We start from the raw sequence: 21,923 nt of genomic DNA, 5'->3' as shown, positions 1-21,923 counted from the left end.
ATATAAATTCAGTGTTATATGACTGGCAACAAGTTTGTTGAAGTTTGATTTCACATTTTCAGCACTTATTCAAATCCCGAATACACAACAACAGGTACCAATAGGTAAGAACAGTTGGTTTTGCATTACACGGCCATTTAAAAGCACATGTTCTCTCAAACAAGTGTGGCCGTGGTATTTATTGTGGTAATGTGCCATTAAATAGAAGCAAAATGTCAGGAATTAAAACTCTCATGATGCTAAGCAAATATGTGATGCCCCTTTGGCGAGTTACTGTATTGGTAGGTAGTAGTGTTGTCCCGATACCAATATTTTGGTACCGATACCAAAATGTATTTCGATAATTTTCAGTACTTTTCGATACTTTTCTAAATAAAGGGGACCACAAAAAATTGCATTATTGGCTTTATTTTAACAAAAATATTAAACATATGTTTATCATTGCAAGTTTTCCCTTACATAAAATAGTGAACTTACAAGACAACTTGTCTTTTATTAGTAAGTAAGCAAACAAAGGCTCCTAATTTAGCTGCTGACATATGCAGTTACATATTTTGTCATTTATCTACCTATTATTTTGTCAACATTATTAAGGACAAGTTGTAGAAAATTAATTATTAATCTACTTGTTCATTTACTGTTAATATCTGCTTATTTTCTCTTTTAACATGTTCTATCTACACTTCTGTTCAAATGTAATAATCACTTATTCTTCTGTTAGATACTTTACATTTGTTTAGGATGATACCATACATTTAGGTATCAATCCGATACCAAGTAGTTACAGGATCATACATTGGTCATATTCAAAGTCCTCATGTGTCCAGGGACATATTTCCTGAGTTTATAAACATAATATATATATTTTTTTAAACGAAAGAAGATTCGATGTAATCGTAGTAGTAGTGACTAGATATGCTCCTGGACTTGGTATAATTTTAGTGGATGTTAGATGTAGATCCATTGTGTCGCCGGTGAGCTACGGTGTGTAGTGAAGCATGTTTAGCTTTTCCTCGTCCTGCAGGGATGATACTTGTAAGACACGTACTTGTCGCTATGGAGGCGAGGATTAGTGATTTAGAAGTAGCTAAAACACTGCCGACTTCGGATGGACTTTAGCTTATGTCTTAAAGCACCTCTTCTTGAGGGCGTTTCAGTGTTATAACTTCATATCCTTGTTTATGGAAGCTGCTTTTATACCCAATCATGGCACCCACCTGTTCCCAATTAGCCTGTTCACCTGTGGGATGTTCCAAATAAGTGTTTGACGAGCATTCCTCAACTTCCTCAGTCTTTTTTGCCAGCCGGGCCAGCTTTTTTGAAACATGTTGCAGGCATCAAGTTCCAAATGAGCTAATATTTGCGAAAAATAACAAACTTCTCCAGTTTGAATGTTAAATATCTTGTCTTTGCAGTCTATTCAATTTAATACAAGTTGAAAAGGTGTCAGGTTCAAACACTGATGACATCTATGAAACAGACTAGAAGCAAGGAATCATGCAGAGACAGAGTTTAATTTGGCTCAATGCGGAGGAGGTATTGGGCTGTACACTTAGTTACAGTTCCAACCCACGCTCTAAGGCACAGCCCACGTGCTCCACTATTTATTCGGGAGGTCCCTGGTTACATCACTGAGGCTGCTTCTGAAGGAAGGGGGGTCATTTCAGCAGCCCCAGTTAGACACAATATATGATTATTCATGAAATGGAAATGTGCTGACACTCGTGATATCGCCCTGTCTCTGCTTTGTCTGCGTCAAGGCACTCGATGTTCTGGACACAAACACTGATACGAGACGACTGGCAATCCAAGAGTGCAAGTTGTCGCTTTGCACAGATAGAAAAGTACAACTTCAGCACAATTGATAACTATAGCAACGGCCTTTAAGAGTTGTGTGATAACTTACACACATATTATTCTAACAAAAGGATTTGCAAATCACTGTATTCTGCTTTTATTTACCATTTACACAACGTGCCAACTTTACTGGTTTTGGGGTTTGTAATCGTCTGATCGAAAATGTGGCCAATTTGGGCTTTAGAGATCTAGTCTGAAAGGACGGCCTTGCACAGGCGAAACCCCCTCGCTGGTTATTATCATATTTATATATAATACAGTACAGTCAGTGCTCTAAGCTCGTCCACTTGTCCTCTAACAGCGAGACCTTGTTGGGATGTCTTTTCCACTCAATATGGATGAAGTTCCCCCCTTGCCACTAGGATATGTGCTTAGGAAGTCTTTACTCGAGGAGCAGCAGACATATTGGATTTTTTTTTTTTTTTTTTTTTTTTTTCCCTCTCCTCCCCACTACAGAAAATGTTAAAGCTCTGATTCAATTTGAGAGTATTGAGCACTTTGCGGCCTGAGGTGCTCGCAGTTCTCCGATAAAGAGAGCGGGACCTGGCTGACTATGGATTTGCAATGACGGCTGTGAGACAAACGGGTCAGCAGAGGATGTCGGACAACGGCCCGTCGCCCCGTCTGTCGGGGCCTTGTGACGAGCTGACACCTGCTCATATCAGGGGCAGTCCAGGCGAGCGGCGGCGGCGATGTCTGGCTGCAGGTGGAGAGCGAGCCTGCGCGCTTCGTGCTCACTGGGCACGAAGACAACGCGGCCGCTCGATAAAGCGAGATGAGGTCACCATCAATCTGTCACCTGCAGGGGGAAAACATTTAGGAGGCCTCTAGCTGAGGATGATAAATGACGACCACTGGGGGGGGCTGCTGTAATATTTGCTGTGGTTTGCGGAGCTCTTTGAGTCCATGTCAGACTATTTGGACAATGGTCACCAACCAGTGGGCAAGAACAGAATTCCCTCAATATCCTCTTGTTACAGGGCAGTACGGTGGCAGAGGGGTTAGTGTGTCTGTCTCACAATACGAAGATCCTGGGTTCGATCCTGCGCTCGGGGTCTTTCTGTGTGGAGTTTGCATGTTACCCAGTTCCCTCCGGGTACTCCGGCTTCCTCCCACCTCCAAAGACATGCACCTGGGGATAGGTTGATTGGCAACACTAAATGGTCCCTAGCGTGTGAATGTTGTCTGTCTATCTGTGTTGGCCCTGCGATGAGGTGGCGACTTGTCCAGGGTGTACCCCGCCTTCCGTCCGAATGCAGCTGAGATAGGCTCCAGCACCCGCCGCGACCCCGAAAGGGACAAGCGGTAGAAAATGGATGGATGGATGGATGGATCCTCTTGTTACAGTCAGTGGGCTGAAATTCAGTGGAAACTCCACGGTCTGATGTTCCACCTTCTCTGTTGGGTTTATTTACAAGAAATATCAATTAATCAATCAATCAACGTGTATTTATATAGCCCTTAATCACAAGTGTCTCAAAGGGCCGCACAAGCCACAACCACATCCTCGGCTCAGATCCCACATCAGGGCAAGGAAAAAAATCAACCCAATGGGATAACAATGAGAAACCTTGGAGGGAACCGCAGATGTGGGGACCCCTCCCTGGGCGACCGTTGCAATGGACGTCGAGTGGATCTGGTTAATAGTGTGAGAGTCCTGTCCATAGTGGATCTAACATAATAGTGAGAGTCCAGTCTATAGTGGATCTAACATAATAGTGAGAGTCCAGTCCATAGTGGATCTAACATAATAGTGAGAGTCCAGTCCATTGTGGATCTAACATAATAGTGAGAGTCCAGTCCATAGTGGATCTAACATAATAGTGAGAGTCCAGTCTATAGTGGATCTAACATAATAGTGAGAGTCCAGTCCATAGTGGATATAACATAATAGTGTGAGAGTCCAGTCCATAGTGGGGCCAGCAGGGGGTCATCTTGAGTGGAGACAGGTCAGCAGCGCAAATACATCCCCAACTGATGCACAGATGAGTGGTCCACCCCGGGTCCCGACTTTGAACAGCCAGCGCATCATCTGTGGTCACCTGATAACCTCTCCACCTGATGCAGAGCAGAAAAGAAACGGCAGATCAACTGGTCTAAAAAGGGGGTTCTATTTAAAGGCTAGAGTATACAAATGAGTTTTAAGATGGGACTTAAATGCTTCTACTGAGGGAGCATCTCTAACTGTTACCGGGAGGGCATTCCAGAGTACTGGAGCCCGAATAGAAAACGCTCTATAGACCGCAGACTTTGTTTGGGCTCTGGGAATCACTAATAAGCCGGAGTTCTTAGAACGCAGATTTCTTGCCGGGACATATGGTACAATACAATCAGTAAGGTAGAAATGGAGCTAGACCGTTCATTATTTTATACGTAAGTAGTAAAACCTTAAAGTTGCATCTTGCCCTGATGTGGGATCTGAGCCAAGGATGTTGTTGTGGCTTGTGCAGCCCTTTGAGACACTCGTGATTTAGGGCTATATAAGTAAACATTGATTGATTGATTGATTGATAGATCTTAAGTGCACAGGAATATGTCAACAGAAAAACCTTGGTTTCCCTACAGCTCACTTTTCCAAGGATTCATTTTGCCCCCAATGTTTGTATATCGTCTTGTTATACCGTAGTTGTTGGCAATTCAGTCTGTGCTTTTTGTCATTTAAGTGCAACATGAAAATATCCCATTATGGGGCCAAAAGAAGTTGCGAGTGCAAATGAGCCACAGCATCAATTCCGGTCCTTCAACAATCACTATTTTTTTCTAATTCAAATATATATTCATATATTACATATTACCTATTATTTGTGCACTATTAACAAGTGATGCACCAACAATTTGGTCGTCTTAAATAGACTTTGCTTACCAAAAGGGGATGTTGTGATGAAATATCCACTTCCGCTGGCGACTGCGCCCTTTTTTTGTCGCTCGCCAAAAGGGCCGCATTCAGGTCGCATTGTGATGAGACTGAAGTCACATTTGGACTACCTCCAGATGGCCCCGTTTACACTGCACACCAAATCAGATTTGTCTGTCCTCAAGTGACACAGATCGTATTTTTTGGTTACCAGTCCAAATGCTCCAAAGTGCTTCAAATCTGATCTTTTTGCATCAAATTCAGACCACATCAGGAGGTAGTCCTGAATCTGATTGGAATCTGATCTTTTCAAATGTGACTTCAATCTAAAAGCATTGTGGCCTGAATGTATGTGACTTTTGAGTCAGCGAGCTGCGTCACTCGTGTGCGCTGGAAAAAAATGCAGTTGCCAGCGGAAGTGAACATTTCATCACAACGTCCAGTTTCGGTGAGCAAAGTCTATTTAAGACGACCAAATTTTCGCTGCATCACTTGTCAATAGTGTGCAAATAGTCTATATGTAATATATGAATATATATTTTGATTCCGAAGAAATAGCGATTGTTGAAGTGCCGGAATTGATGTGAGTTGAAAAATAAAGCTCCCGTAGATCCACGCTGATGTCCGTGGCTCCTCTACTTTACAGCCATAAAAAGATTACAACCCTCCCAAATATATTGGAAGAACTGTGGACACTGTTGTGATTTGGATAACATCGGACTGTCTGCCCCACAGGATGACCAGTCATAGACAATTTAGAGTGAAAAGCAAATTGTATTTATATATATATATATATATGTGTGTGTGTGTGTGTGTGTGTGTGTGTGTGTGTGTGTGTGTGTGTGTGTGTGTGTGTGTGTGTGTGTGTGTGTGTGTGTGTGTGTGTGTGTGTGTGTGTGTGTGTGTGTGTGTGTGTGTGTGTATATATATATATATATATGTGTGAATGTATATGTATATATATATATACGTGTATATATATATATATATATATATATATATATATGTGAATGTATATGTATATATATATATACGTGTATATGTATGTGTATGTATGTATGTATATGTATGTATGTATGTATATATATATATATATATATATATATATATATATATATATATATATGTATATATGTATATGGTGGAATGGTTGAAAAGCGTTGAAAAATGTGGAAGGAGTAGTCGCCAAAAAAAACTGTGGAGTAGGGCCAGGAATTCTGGAAAATCTGGAATTTTTTTGAACTTGGAAACATTTTTGCTTGAATTCTCCGAATGGTGGAATGTGTTGAAGGTGGAATGGTTTGAATAGGTTGAACATTTTTAAAATGGTAAAAGTTTTGAAAATGGCCATTTCATTTTGAATGGGAAGAATGTCCTGGAAAACCTGGAATTCTGGGATTTTTTGGAATGTGCCAAGGGAAAGCCTGTGATTCCCGAATAGACTGAACAGTTTGAAGTTGGAACGGTTTGAATCGGGTGAAAAATGTGGTAGGTAAAATGCGCCAAAATCTGGAGAAGAAGAAGAATAACTAGGTGAGGCATTGAAGAATTGCGTGTGAATGTTCCAATGCTGAAGTTGAAGTGAAATGCTGACAGAATGTAGTAAGAATAGTTTGAATGTTGGAATGCTTTGAATGTTGAAGAGTTTGAATTTGCAGGAAAACTGGAATTTGGTTTGGAACTTGGAAAAGTGTTAGTTTGAATGTGCAGGATGAGTGGAATGTGTTGGTGGAATGGTTTGAATATGTTGACAAATTTGGGAATTATGAAAGTTTGAAAAATGGACAATGTATTTTTAATGGGGAAATAAAAAAAATTAAAAAAGAAATTATAGGAAATCCTGGAACCTTTTTAGAATTGTTGAAGTAGAGCACACAATTTTGAACAGGCTGAACATTTTGAAGTTGGTACAGTTTCAATCAAATGAAAAATGTGGGAGTTGTGGAACTTTGAAGAATGTTCAATTCATTTCAATGGGAATTTCCCAAAAATGTGGGGATTTTGGGAAAAGCGGGAATTTTTTTTGAAAATGGTAAAAAACTTGAATGGTCTGAATGAGTTGAAATGGTTGGTGTTGGATTTTTTCAAATCGGTCGAGAAATGTTGAAGTAGTAACATGTTGAATTGAGAAATGGTATTACGGAATTCCTGGAATTTCGGAAAAAACAGTAATTTTTCCAGTTCAAAAAACTATTTTGTTTTTTGTCCTGATTAAGAATAATGTTTTGGCGGTGAAACGCTTGAAATGGGTTGAAAAATGTGGAAGGAGTAGTCGCCAGAAAAAAGTGTGGAAATAGGGCTTTGGAAAACCAGGAATTCTGGAAAATCCTGGAATGTTTTTTTTAACTTGGAAAAAGAATAGTTTGAATTCTCAGAATGGTGGAACGTGTTGAAGGTGGAATGGTTTGAATAGGTGTAAAAATGTAGAAATGGTTGTAAGTGTGAAAAACGGCCAATCCTTTTTTAATGGGAAAAATGTCCCGGAAAACTTAGAATTCTGGGAAATCAGGGAATTTTTGGAATTCGTCAAGGGATAGCCGGCGATTTCCGAATAGGCTGAACAGTTTGGAGTTGGAACAGGTTGAATCGGGTGAAAAATGTGGAAGGTTGAGCGCGCCAAAATCTGGAGAAGAATAATAATAAGTTGAATAATAAATAGATTAATTTTGGTGTATAAAACCATATGTGTGAATGCCTTGGAGCATTCACACAATTAGCATATCCTTAAAACAGGAGTGCAAGTTATTTTGCACTTTTGAATCTCTTTGCTTTTTGCTCTGACAGAAAATCAACCTTCTTCTGAAAATTGTCGCACTGCGTTTTTGATGTAAGAGACTAACCTCCCACGTCTTTAGGAGGATAGCTTGATCTTTGGACAAGTGGAGCTGGAGCGGAACCAAAGCCAAAGTGTCGTAGCACTGTAGGAGTCGAGGCAACGTCACATAGAATACTTTCAAACACGGTCAGGCTGAAAAGTCCCTTTTCTCACTTCATGTCACGGTGGCTCCCATGCAAAAAGACAACAACGGTGCAAACCGTGGACGGGCTGTCACTCAGGGAAGTAAGTGATGTATTGGGAGTCGCTGGCATTCCTGCGCCTTTTATTTTGGAGGGGAGCCGTCTTAAAAGGAGTCATGGTGAGATGGAGAAAAATGACCCTTCATCTTTGATGACAGCCCGCCAGCGAGGCAGAGCTGACAGCTATCAAAAATACTTTCTGTGCTCGCGCTCAGTCATGCAGGCAAGCCGGGGAGGGTGATGGGCGGGAAGAGCGCGGGCCCCCATTCGGGTCCGGGGCGGATAACCCCACCAATACGGTCCCGAGGAAGAGGGCCTCCTCCCCAGAGATGAGGACACTTTGTGCTTAAAAGACCTGCCTGTCATGAGACATCCACAGGGAAACACATTTACAGGCTGTCAAGTGTACGCCGAAGCAACGTGGAGCCGTGACCTCCGACCTTGGGCCCATTTTAACCATTAGGCCTGAGGAAAGTCGGAAAAGCCGGTAAAAACTCCAACATTGATATCTGCTAAAAAAGGGGTGTTTATGTTGATAGTGGGAGCTTAATATTTAAAAAAAGAAATTAAAAAAGCGCAGTGTCGACGTATTTGTTTAATTTGGAGCCAAAAGATGCTTATAGAGGACACGATGTATAAACTTAAAATCCAAAATATTTATTCCCTATTGCAGGGGTCGGCAACCTGCGGCTCCGGAGATGCATGCGGCTCTTTGGCCACTCTGATGCGGCTCAGCTGCATACTTGCCCTCCCGGTTTTCCCTGGAGTTTTACGGACGTCAGTGCCTCTCCTAGTGATCTCCCGGGGTTAATATTCTGGGATTTTCACCCTAACAATTGAATTAAGAGTGTACCTTAGCGGTACTGCAATAATTGTCCTCTATAGCTTGCACAAATCGCATGACAGCCCAGCCACATGTTGTATGCAGCTTCTGCTTGCTAACATAGGAGACAGCAAGGCATACTTGGTCAACAGCCACACAGCTTAAACTGACGGTGGCCCTTTAAAACAACTTTAAAACTGTTACGTTACAAATATGCGCCACACTGTGAACCCACACCAAAAAAGAATGACAAACACATTTCTGGAGAACCTCCGCACCGTAACACAACAAAAACACAACACAGCAAATACCCAGAATCCCATGCAGCCAGTCTACATTATACACCCCCGCTACCACCAAACCCCCCCACACATCAACACCCCCCCCAACCCCCTCCGTGCGTCGGTTGAGGTGGGCGGGGTTTGGTGGTGGTGGGGGAAGAGTCTTGAGACCGGAAGAGTTAGGGCTGCATGGGATTCTGGGTGTTTGTTTTGTTGTGTTTATGTTGTGTTACAGCGCGGATTTTCTCCAGAAATGTGTTTGTCATTCTTTTTTGGTGTGGGTTCACAGTGTGGCGCATAACGTAACACTGTTAAAGTTGTTATAAACGACCACCGTCAGTGTAAGCTGTGTGTCTGTTGAACAAGTATGCCTTGCTGTCACTTACGTGTGCACTGAGCATGCTGAAGCTGCATTCAACATGTGGCCGAGCAGGTACGCTGTTGGAGCAGGCTGTAGAGGGCGCTAAAGGCAGTACCATCACGCCCTGGAACTCGGGAATCTCCCGGATAAATTGAGAGGGTTGGCAAGTATGACGCTATCAGGCGCAATCGCGGGTCGCACTATCATTAAATTTTTATATTAAGGTGCGGGCCGGGGCGTGTGTCTGAGACCCCTGGTTAAAACATAGCACAAAGCAAAAAAAGCTTTGTATGCAGTGTTATTTCGTTTTAAGTTTTCAAGAGATTTGTGGCTCCCATTGTTTTCTTTAATTTGTGAAACTTGTCAAAATGGCCCTTTGAGTGGTAAAGGTTGCCGACCCCTGCCCTATTGGATACAATTTTAATACAATTTGTCTGAGCGCTATCTGTCCCTAGTAGCATTCAACACGGCGACTTACACAGGGCTGTCCGGACACGCTCTTAGAATGTATATCACAATGTGTGAATATGCAATGAGGTGTCTGCTTCCAGGCGTGGAATCTTCCTCTGCCTTCTCCTTCCTGGACTCCGACTTCATATCTGGTGTTGTCCTCCAGACCTCGGCAAAGATGACAATGACTTCTGTTTTGTTTAATCAGCCGTTTTACTGCCGTGTTGCAGACCCCAATTGGAAACAATTAAGGTACATGTTTACAAACTGTTTTGCGTCAGTATATACAGTATCTGCAGCTTACAGTCTGGTGCGGCTGATACATGTGAACATATGGATTTCTTCTAAAATTGTGCGGCTTAAATAATGCAACCCTTATAGTCTGGAAAATATGGTAGTGTTTGCTTTCTGCACCATGAATGTCCAGCATCAACAGGCCGTTAAAGGTTGGGTTTTTTTTTTAATGTAAATATAACATTGTTATTATTGGTATTCTTAACGAGAAACACAGCTGTAGGCACTATATTCAAGTGCCTCTTGTAGTACCCTGACTTGCCATACTGAGAAGTGGGGGCGATCATTCCTTTGTTTATGTTTTCGGTTTTGTCAGACGCGAAAACGTTTTAATGCTGGACTTTCAGACAAAAGTCATGCAAAGCACGATATCATGGAGGCTATTGCATGCACTTCATATACAAATACAGTAGAAGGTCAAAAATAATTGTTCTGATTGCCAATTAATGGGGACCATTAAGTATTTAACAGCAACATTTTTATGAAAGGGAATTACTCGTTACAATCTTAATGAGCAACAAGTCTGATCAGTGCGTATGAACCATCAGTGATGCCTCAGTAGTTAAAAGGTCACTTAAAAATGTCAGACAAGTCAATGTTTACCTTACTAATTGCCATAATCCATCACTACTGATCATGTCTATTCATGCTTTGATGTTTATTGTTGCCAGTGCTCCTGAGCCACCCTTAGTTACATTTCCTGTTGCTAGGCGCATTGAGCATTTTTTTTCCACACCTGGTTTCATTTTCATGATTAGTGGCCTAATTGTGTCATTGTTTAAGAGTTTTCGAAAGACTTAAACGTCGTTTGCCCTTTGGCGACAGTTTGGTTGTTTCGCTGCTCTAGCGTCTTAATTTTTGTCATTTTGCCTTGCCTTGGGTTGAAAAGACTTCTCTTACCCGCAAGCCGTTTCCCGGGACCTCGAACGCAACACTTATGTAACATTTGACTATATGTATTTCTTTTAAACAATGAAATGTTTGCTTCGACATGACATCCTCCTTGTTCTGAAAATGGTCGCTAGTACTGCCGCAGCCAATCAGGCTCCCACCGCCTTACACTTGCGCCATGTGGTACATGTACCGTATTTTCCAGACTATAAGGCGCACTTAAAATCAATCAATCAATCAATCAGTCAAAGTTTATTTATAGAGAGTCCAGGATGGGTGGTCCTCCCCGGGCCCCGACTTTGAACAGCTAGCGCCTCATCAGTGGTCACCTAATAACCTCTCCAAAAACTCGACAGTGCGCCTTATAACCCGGTGCGCCTAGAGTACGGATGAATTCCGGTTTTGCTTACCCACCTTGAAGCAATTTTAGTTGGTACATGGTGTAGTGATAAGTGTGACCAGTAGATGGCAGTCAAACATAAGAGATAAGTGTAGACTGCACTATGATGGCAATATGATTTAATTAAACAACACCAACATTATATATGTTCCATTGAAAATATAGAACATTACACACGGCGCTCAGAAATCTATCAAAATGTTTTAGTACGACTTTGGTAAGCTATGAAGCCGCACCGCTTGATGGATTGTCGGCGCATTAAACATAGGAGTATTATTATGGTGTGTGTATAAGGTAAGACATATTATCTGGCGTTCTGTTTCACAATATTATGCAAAAGCAACTTTTCTTACCTTCCGGTACCAGCTGATCTGTATTTGGGATCTGCATAAATCTTGAAAAATTGCGCAACTCCGCCTTTGTAGTCCGTGCCGACACCGTAGTTTATAAGCTTTTTCTTTTTCTCTATCTTGTTATGGGACATTCATCCTCCGCTGTTGCGATTTCTAATATAAAGTAGTGTAAAGTTCTTACTTATATCTGTCAGGAAACTCGCCATGAAAGCGCTAAAACATACCGGTGTAGTGAGTTTACATTATTCACTCAAGGAAGTTTAGTTATTAGAGAGTTCCAGTCGGACGGTTTTTCATGGGGGTTGTTGTTGTTGTTTCCGGATGAGGAAATGCTGCTTCGTTATTGATTAAAGTAAAGTCTGAATGTCATTGAAAACAGTTAGCGCCATCTTTTGACACTCCTTACACTCCCGTCCTTGCACGCTACACCGCTACAACAAAGATGACAAGGAGAAGACGCTGCCGAAGGTGAGCCATGTAAATAAGACCGCCCACAAAACGGCGCATCCGGAAGCAACTGTCAGAAAGCGACTTGAAGATGATCTGTAAAACATCATCTATGCAACATTTTGACCAAAGAACCACCATTACATGTTAGGAAGTGTTTTCAATTTAGAAAAAAATTATAATAATATGACTTATTTAATGCGCCTTATAATCCGATGCGCCTTATATATGAAAACATATCAAAAACAGACCATTCATTGGGAGTCCTGAAAATATGGTATGTGTATACGCCGTTTTATTATGTTGGACATGTTATGCTTTATTCATCGTGTATTTTCAGATGTGAAAAATCACGAAATAGCGGGTTTTTTCCGACTAATAAAAGTAGTTTTCATAAGGAATATGCGAGGTCGCGCATTCTGTACCACAAATAGGCGGGGATTCCACAATACAGCGTGCAGTATGTCCTCCGGTTGCTCCTTTTCTCTGTCCAAATAACGAACAAAACAAAAGCATAACTCTTCCATTATCCAATTGTTGTGGTAATATGGTGCTCGTGGTGAAGAAACATCACTTAATACCTGCAACTCGTTCTGGATTGAAGTGCACACAATGGCCGGTGAGAGAGCAAAGAATGATGATGTTGACCTTTTTCCAGTGTGCACGTTGAAGTCGTTGCCTCAAGTTATTGCCACTTGTCTGGACAGCACATGTTTAATTACTGCCTTGTTTGTTGTTTTCATTGGCACTTAACAGAACATAAAAAGTGTGTGTTAGCGGCAACAGATTAGAATAAAGCCTTAATGATCCGATTGGGGGGGCGTTTATTCTCATGCTGACCAATCAAACAGCTTCTTGTAGTCCTGTACTAAACGTTTTAATGATTAATAAGAACCACATAAAGTGCAAATCATTTTGTTGAAATTAGTGTTGTGACGATACTAATATTTTGGTACCGGTACTAAAATTATTTCGGTATTTTTCTGTACTTTTCTAAACAAAGGGGACCACAAAAAAATTGCATTATTGGCTTTATTTGAACAAAAAATCTTAGGGTACATTAAACATATGTTTATTATTGCAAGTTTGTCCTTAAATAAAATAGTGAACATGCAAGACAACTTGTCTTTTAGTAGTAAGTAAACAAACAAAGACTCCTAATTTGGTCTGCTGACATATGCAGTAACATATTGTCATTTTCCTTTCTATTATTTTGTCAACATTGTGAAGGACAAGTGGCAGCAAATGAATTATTAATCTACTTGTTCATTTACTGTTAATATCTGCTTACTTTCTCTTTTTAACATGTTCTATCTACACTTCTGTTATAATATAATAATCACTTATTCTTCTGTTGTTTGATACTTTACATTAGTTTTGGATGATACCACACATTTGGGTATCAATCCGATACCAAGTAGTTACAGGATCATACATTGGTCATATTCAAAGTCCTCATGTGTCCAGGGACATATTTCCTGACTTTATAAACATAATATACATTTTTTTAAACGAAAGATGTGATGCCAAAAAATATCGACGTAATCATAGTCGAATCGACTAGATAGGCTCCTGTACTTGGTATCATTACAGTGGTTGTCTTTAGAGGTGGTATAGTACCGAATGATTCATTCGTATCGCTGTACCATAAAATATTGACGTAATCATAGTAGTATCGACTAGATACGCTACTGTACTTGGTATCATTACAGTGGATGTTAGGTGTAGATCGGTGAGCTACGGTGTGTAGTGAAGCATGTTTAGCTATTCCTCGTCCTGCAGGGATGATACTTGTAAGAAACGTACTTTACTTGTCGCCATGGAGGCGAGGATTAGTGATTTAGAAGTAGCTAAAACACTGCCGAAGGCTAGCTAGCTAGCCATGTCATAAAGCACCTCTTCCTGAGGGCGTTTCAGTGTTATAACTTCACCTTTATTGTTAGATTTTAAGCCAAAATGCGTCCATTCTCCCTTTTCTGTCTACACACTGTGTCTGTTTGTAAGTACTCTGTGATTGTGCGCTGCCGAACATGCTCCTCTGCTCGTAAACCAGCAATGACGTGACGACGACGGGGGGTGGGAGGATGGTTGACTGGTACTTTTTAGAGGCGGTATAGTACCGAATATGATTCATTAGTATCGCGGTACTATACTAATACCAGTATACCGTACAACCCTAGTTGAAATGGAGCGTCCAGTTAATAAATTCCAAATTGCATTCACTCAAACGTTTTATTTCTTATCCATTGTTCATCTTTGATCATTTGTATCAAAAGTTACCTGCGGGTTTTGTCATACTTTCCGGGGACTGCGTTCGTTTTGTATCCGAAAAGCTTTCAGATAAAGAAGCCCTCTTATCCATGGCTCTCACGCTCCCCTTCGTCCTAAAACAAAAAAGGTTACATTTCTGGAAAAAAAAAAAAAATTGAGTTCGTTCATCCGCAGATAAATTAACCCCAAAGAAATAGACATGCAACTTATGAAATGTATGAAAGTCCACCAATCTGGTTTTTTTTTCATTTTCTTAAGAGGATTCAATGCAATAAGTGCCAGTGAAGGTCAAAGCCATAAGTGTGAATGAATGATGGCTTCCCTCTTCTCTGTGAGCGCTTTGAGTATCTAATAATAGAAAAGTGCAATATAAAATCGAATCCATTATTATTATTACTATTATTAAGTCTGCCCCCATTTTACGTCGGCAGAGCTTTGTTCCTCGTGCACCGCTCCAATCAAAAAGCCATAGTGAGATTCTTGGAAATGTAACGTTTCTTTGCAATAATTCAAGGCTGGAAAAAGTCTATGATGGTCTTTCTCGCCATGTGCTGAAGAGCCGCACGTGGCTCTTTAGCAACGCCCTAGTGGAGCTTTTTCAAAGAAGTGTGGAAATGGAAAAAGATGAAAAAAATATATATACGTTTTGTTTTACTATGGTTTCTGTCGGAGGACAAACATGACACAAACCTTCTTAATTGTTAGAAATCGCACTGTTTGTATTAAACATACACTGATTGATTGATTGATTGAGACTTTTATTAGTAGGTTGCACAGTGAAGTACATATTCCGTACAATTGATCACTAAATGGTAACACCCGAATAAGTTTTTCAACTTGTTGGCTTGTACAGCCCTTTGAGACACTTGTGATTTAGGGCTATATAAATAAACATTGATTGATTGATTGTTTAAGTCGGGGTCCACTTAAATTGATTCATGATACAGATATATACTATCAGATATATACTATCATCATAATACAGACATCACACAAGATAATCACAATTAATTATTTACATTCTGTGGGGGGGTTAGGTTTGGTTGTTATCATCAGTCATCAACATTTGAGAACAGAGAAATGGATATTGGAACAGAGTAGGTCTGACTTGGTAGGATATGTACAGCAAGTGAGAGAGAGAGAGAGAGAGAGAGAGAGAGAGAGAGAGAGAGAGAGAGAGAGAGAGAGAGGAGAGAGAGAGAGAGAGAGAGAGAGAGAGAGAGAGAGAGAGAGAGAGAGAGAGAGAGAGAGAGAGAGAGAGAGAGAGAGAGAGAGAGAGAGAGAGAGAGAGAGAGAGAGAGAGAGAGAGATCAGAAGGCATAAGAAAAAGTATCTGCATTTGATTGTTTATATTTGATTATTAAGAGTATGAGAGAGTATTTGGTGAGCACTGTTTTGTCCTACTAATTTCCTTTTTTGTCTCATTTTGTCCACCAAACGTTTTATGCTGTGCGTGAATGCACAAAGGTGAGCTTTGTTGATTTAATTGATTTGCTTGCTTATCAGGCATATTTGGTCAATCCATGACTGCAAGCTAATCGATGCTAACATGCTATTTAGGCTAGCTGTGTGTACGGACGCGTTTCAAAAATGACATTCTTCTTGTATGAATTTATTATGGGTCTACTGAAAATGTGAGCAAATGTGCTGTGTCAAAAGTATACGTACAGCAATGTTAATATTTGCTTACATGTCCCTTGGCAAGTTTCACTGCAATAAGGCACTTTTGGTAGCCATCCACAAGCTTCTGCTTGAATTTTTGACCACTCTTCTTGAAAAAATTGGTGCAGTTCAGCTAAATTTGTTGGTTTTCCGACATGGACAGCATTGTCCACACGTTTAAGTCAGGGCTTTGAGAAGGCCGTTCTAAAACTCTAGCCTGATTTAGCCATTCCTTTACCACTTTTGACGTGTGTTTGGGGTCATTGTCCATTGAGTTTTAATGTGGCCACTCAGTGCTCGGCTGTGTTTAGTCAGTTTGAGCCTGTGTCCATGCCTGAGCTTACAGGAATAGCCCACAGACTGAAACCCTCGTCCTGTCCCACAGACCCAGTCCCCCCTCGCTTTTTTAAAGAAATCTGGGACACTATTGACTTGTCTGTTAGGGACATCATCAACAGCAGCTTGATTTCTGGCTGTGTCCCCTCTTTTTGTAAAAGAGCTGTTGTCGAGCCTTTGATTAAAAAAAACAGGTCTAGATCCGACATGTTTGTCAAATTATCGGCCAATTTCCAAATTACCTTTTGTGTCAAAAATTCTGGAGAAATGTGTTTTAGCGCAACTGCAGCCTTTTTTAGATGAAAATAGCACTTTAGATCCATTTCAGTCTGGATACAAGGCTTTGCACAGTACTGAATCTGCACTTTTAAAGGTTTTTAATGACTTGCTTTTAATGTCTGATTCTGGTAGCTCTGCCATTTTAGTGCTTTTAGATCTTACAGCTGCCTTTGATACAGTCGACCACACAATTCTTTTAGACCGCCTGAGAGACTGTGTGGGTGTCAGGGGGACTGCATTAGAGTGGTTCAGATCCTACCTGTCAGAGAGGTCCTTCTCTGTCAGGCTGGGGGACGCCACCTCTTCTTCTGCTCCGCTTTACTGTGGTGTCCCCCAGGGATCCATTCTAGGCCCCATCCTGTTTTCCTTGTACATTCTCCCTCTTGGAGAGATTTTTAAGAAACATGGAGTGTCTTATCACTTTTATGCAGATGACTGCCAAATGTATATGCCAATTTCAAAAGGCCACTGACACCCCTTCTCAACTGTCTATGTGATGTCAAGGCTTGGTTAGCCCAGAATTTTTTAATAATGAATGAGGGAAAAACAGAAATTTCAGTTTTTGGTCCGGCCCTCACTGACTTGGGACCATTGCAAAATGATGTGCGTCCCAAAGTCACCAGCCTTGGCGTCACTATAGACAGCGATTTTAAATTTGACAAACAAGTCAATGGCGTTTTGAAATCGTGTTTTTATCATCTTCGTCTTTTAGCAAAGGTAAAACCATTTTTATCTTTTAACCTTTTTGAACAAGTCGTGCATGCTTTTATTTCAAGTCGCCTGGACTACTGCAATGCACTTTATGCTGGCATTAGCCAAAAAGCTCTCTCCCGGTTGCAGTTAGTCCAGAACGCGGCAGCACGACTTTTAACAGGGGCCAGGAAACGCCAGCATATAACCCCAATTCTTCGGAGTTTGCACTGGCTCCCTGTTCATTTTAGAATCGATTTTAAATCCTTGCTGTTTGTTTTTAAAGCTTTACATGGACTGGCACCTCAGTATATCTCGGACCTCATCCAAATTTACACTCCTGCGCGCGCTCTGAGGTCCGAGAGCCAGCTCCAGCTCGTGGTGCCCAGGACGAGACTTAAAACCAGGGGAGACAGGGCCTTCTCTGTGGTCGGCCCTAAACTCTGGAACACTCTGCCCCTCCATGTTCAAACTGCTTCCACAGTGGAGTGTTTTAAGTCTCGTCTTAAGACCCACTTTTATTCTTTGGCTTTTAACACTACGTGAGTTGTGTGGTCTTCTGTCCTCTGTTGTCCTGTGTGGTTAGGGTTAGGGTTATAAATTGTGATGTCTATTTTACTGTTTTAATTGGTTTTACCCTTTAAAATCGTTTTTAATCATATTTATTTTTTATATTGTCTCTGTTTTTATTCAGTCATTGGTGTAGCATAATATTGTTTTTAATATCGTTTTTAATATTGTTTTTAATATTGTTTTTAACATGGCTGTGCAGCACTTTGGAAACGTTCTTGTTGTGTAAATGTGCTATATAAATAAAGTGGATTGGATTGGATTGGATTGCTTGCTTATCAGGCATATTTGGTCAATCCATGACTGCAAGCTGATCGATGCTAACATGCTATTTAGGCTAGCTGTGTGTACGGACTTGTTTCAAAAATGACCTACACTTGTAAAGAACATAATGTCATGGCTGTCTTGAGTTTCCAATCATTTCTACAACTCTTATTTTTTTGTGATAAAGTGATTGGAGCACATACTTGTTGGTCACAAAAAACATTCATGAAGTTTGGTTCTTGTATGAATATATTATGGGTCTACTGGAAATGTGAGCAAATGTGCTGGGTCAAAAGTATACATACAGCAATGTTAATATTTGCTTACATGTCCCTTGGCAAGTTTCACTGCAATAAGGCACTTTTGGTAGCCATCCACAAGCTTCTGGTTGAATTTTTGACCACTCCTCTTGACAAAATTGGTGCAGTTCAGCTAAATTTGTTGGTTTTCTGACATGGACTTGTTTCTTCAGCATTGTCCACACGTTTAAGTCAGGGCTTTGAGAAGGCCGTTCTAAAACCTTCATTCTAGCCTGATTTAGCCATTCCTTTACCACTTTTGACGTGTGTTTGGGGTCATTGTCCTGTTGGAACACCCAACTGCGCCCAAGACCCAACATCCGTGTTGAATGACCAGACGGAGGGTAATACTTTATAAAGTGATGGTTTTTATTCTCAACTCGCTGGTACAGCTGTCAGTCCTGCTGGTTGATCTCACAGCATAATATATAGAAAAGAACCGGCTTGCGCATGCGCAGTACACAATAACAAATACGGTGGCTGCCAAGGTACAATATACTAAGAGAGCATTACGTGAATGCTCTACATCCGCCTTCTTTAGCTCAAAACCACAAAGAACAAAACATTTCCTACGAACAACAATTTTCACAATACTCTCTGACAAGGTTTATTTTTATTTTATTTATTTTATTTTTTTCATCCAATACTCAGTCCTGGTATTTAGGGTTCGGCCGGACAGTGCGACCGAAGCGTGTTGTGTATGGACTCTTACCAGAGTGTGTGGGCAGTGGAGATACATGTACCTGGACTGGGGGAGGTTCAATGTCATGAGGGTCTTCAATGTCCAGAGAGTCTCCTCGTCCCTCACCATAGAGAGGAGGTGCTCCATAGACAGCTGGATTGAAGGGCTGCAAGTCGGCACTGTCAGGCTGATCTGGGGGTCGCTCGGCAACAGGCAACAGGTGTCTGCGATTTCTCCTGAAGTCCTTGCCTCCAGACTGGATGATGTAAGACCGTGGCTCTTCACAGATCTTTCCCACCGTGCCCATGCGATCGTACCCCCGGGGACTCTGCATCCTGACGACTTTGCCCTCCTGCAGTGGTCGTAAAGGGCGGCTGGTCTTGTCAATGCTCAGCTTCTGGGCGAGCCTCTTCTTCTGTAGCTGAGCTGTGACTAGTTGGGTGTTGAGAGGGGCTGGCTGCAGTAACTGTTTGCTAATGGGAAGGGTAGTGCGGGTCTGCCTTGACATTAGCCTTTGTGCAGGTGAGCCAAGCTGTGTGTCACGAGGGATATTCCTTAGGTTCAAAAGGTTGAGGAACGCATCTGTGCCGTCCCTCTTTGACTTCTCCATCAGTTGCTTAGCACTTTGCACTGCCCTTTCAGCCAAACCGTTGCATTGTGGGAACTCAGGGCTGCTGGTTACGTGATTGAAGTCCCACTGTGCAGCAAAATCTCTGAACTTCTGGCTCGTATGTCTGGCATTGTCTGAAATGAGAAGGTACAGAGAAGTGTCTTTTCAGCTTTGTGATGACTGTCGCTGATGTGATGTCCTTGAGAAGGTTGATTTCATACCAGCCAGAGTATGAGTCTACGAGCACCTGAAAATGCTTGCCATCCCATTCAAAGATGTCGGTTGCCACTATAGACCATGGTAAGTCAGGAACTGGATGTGGCTGCAGTGGTTCCTTCTGCTGATGGTGCCTCTGGCTGTTGCAAACAGAGCACAAGAGTACTGCTCTGTCAATGTCTCTGCTCATGTCGGGCCAAAACACTAGATCTCGGGCTCTGCGTTTAGTGGACTCTGCTCCTGGATGTCCTCTGTGCATAATGTCTGTGTAAATTGTCTGTAGTGACTGGGGATGACAAGTTTGTGACCTTTCATGATGACCCCTTCCTCGATGATAAGTTCGTCTCTGAACGGGAAGAATCGACTGATGGGCAGTGTGCTAAATAGAGACGTGGGTTCAAATGTGAATGCTCTACACTCCGGGCTGATGATTTGAGGTTGTCCTGAAGAATTTGGAGGTAATCCTCCTTTTTTATTGTCCCATTTACTCTCTGTAAAGCACCGGTTTCATTGGCAACATAACCGGCCCAGAGCATATTACTACCACCACCATGCTTGACGGTAGGTTTGGTGTTCCTGGGATTAAAGATCTCACCTTTTCTCCTCCAGACATATTGCTGGGTATTGTGGCCAAACAGCTCAATTGTTGTTTCATCTGACATCCCATGGACAAAGATAAGACCTTCTGGAGGAAAGTTCTGTGGTTAAACTGGCAAAAATGTTTTTATCTATGTCACTTGAGAAAAAAATCTGATTTGGTCTGCAGTGTAAATGGGTTCTAAAATTTGCTTGATGGGACAGTTTAAAAACTTTTTAACTGTGGACGTCCCGCGGGTCAGATTGTGGGATGTTGTGTGTTCTTCGGGTACTCCGGCTTCCTCCCACATTCCAAAAATATTTATGTTACGTTAATTGCTCTAAACCAGGGGTGTCAAACTCATTTTAGATGGGGGGCCACATGGAGAAAAATCTACTCCCAAGTGGGCCGGACTGGTAAAATCACGGCACGATAACTTAAAAATAAAGACAACTTCAGATTGTTTTCTTTGTTTAAAAATAGAACAAGCACATTCTGAAAATGTACAAATCATAATGTTGTTGTTTTTTTCACACTTACATGTTGTGGTTAATAGTATTCTATCTTTATCTGTCGTTATTTATACTTTCTAAATAAATTATGCAATAATGTCCATCAGTCCACTCATTGGTGTTAATTTTCAATCTATCAAGATAAAAAAATATCAAAATCTAATTACAGGATGTTATTTATGTACTTTGCTCATTTTCCTCGACTGGTGAATTAACATCATGTTTATTTATTTTTTGTACATATCTAGCATCATCTACAAAGATACAAAGAATTGCTATTGTGACATCTAGTGGACACATTTAGAACAGCAGTGTTTTTCATTCAAAAATTTCGGCTCATTTTTCAACTTAGCAAACTCATCCCGCGGGCCGGATAAAGCCTGTTTGTGGGGCTAATCCAGCAGGCCTTACGTTTGACACCCCTGCTCTAAATTGTCAAAAAGTATGAATTTGAGTGTGAGTGGTTGTTGTCTATATGTGCCCTGTGATTGACTGGCGACCAGTCTAACGAGCTCCAGCTAACCCTAATGAGGATTTGGCAGTGTAGCAAATGAATGAATGGATAGTTTATTTATCTCAATGATTTATTTGATTGTACATGAGACATCTCTAGAAATGATATATTTCTTTGGGTTTGAGATATTTTCCTTGTTAGGAAGAATTCTGTTGCCAAAGATATATTCTGTTTCTATTGTTTTTCAGCAAGATGCTGTGCTGGTCCGCTGGATTAGCAGCAAAGTATTTTCTGAACGTACGTTCATCCGGGAGTATCTCCGTGAATAAGTCACCCCGCCCAACCTCTGGAACAAAAGTCATCCCGTGGGACACCCTGCAGCCTCCTGTTTTTTTGTTTTTTTTGTTAAATGCCAAACTCTCCAGAACACATTTTTCCTCCGGCACAAGGTTGTGGGAACTTGGGAGATGTG

The 21,923-nt window shown here is 41.3% G+C and overlaps 1 protein-coding gene across 3 annotated transcripts in view; it reads left to right on the top strand.

Annotated features, from left to right (window-relative positions):
- LOC133645137 (major histocompatibility complex class I-related gene protein-like) overlaps positions 1-21,923 on the top strand; it is a 200,020-nt gene that overhangs the window by 120,943 nt on the left and 57,154 nt on the right. Inside the window, exon 1 of one of the 3 annotated variants that reach the window (XM_062039971.1) lies at positions 21,793-21,923. This exon is cut by the window's right edge and continues 4 nt beyond it. The exons of the other annotated variants lie outside the window; for them this stretch is intronic. Within the exon in view, the coding sequence (XP_061895955.1) occupies positions 21,861-21,923 (63 nt within the window). The 5' untranslated portion in view covers positions 21,793-21,860. Of the gene's footprint in view, positions 1-21,792 lie in introns of those variants that run through there. 3 annotated transcript variants of the gene reach the window in all.

Source organism: Entelurus aequoreus, linkage group LG28 (assembly GCF_033978785.1).
Source record: "Entelurus aequoreus isolate RoL-2023_Sb linkage group LG28, RoL_Eaeq_v1.1, whole genome shotgun sequence".
NCBI lineage: Eukaryota > Metazoa > Chordata > Actinopteri > Syngnathiformes > Syngnathidae > Entelurus > Entelurus aequoreus.
This window is presented reverse-complemented; position numbering and strand designations above follow the sequence as displayed.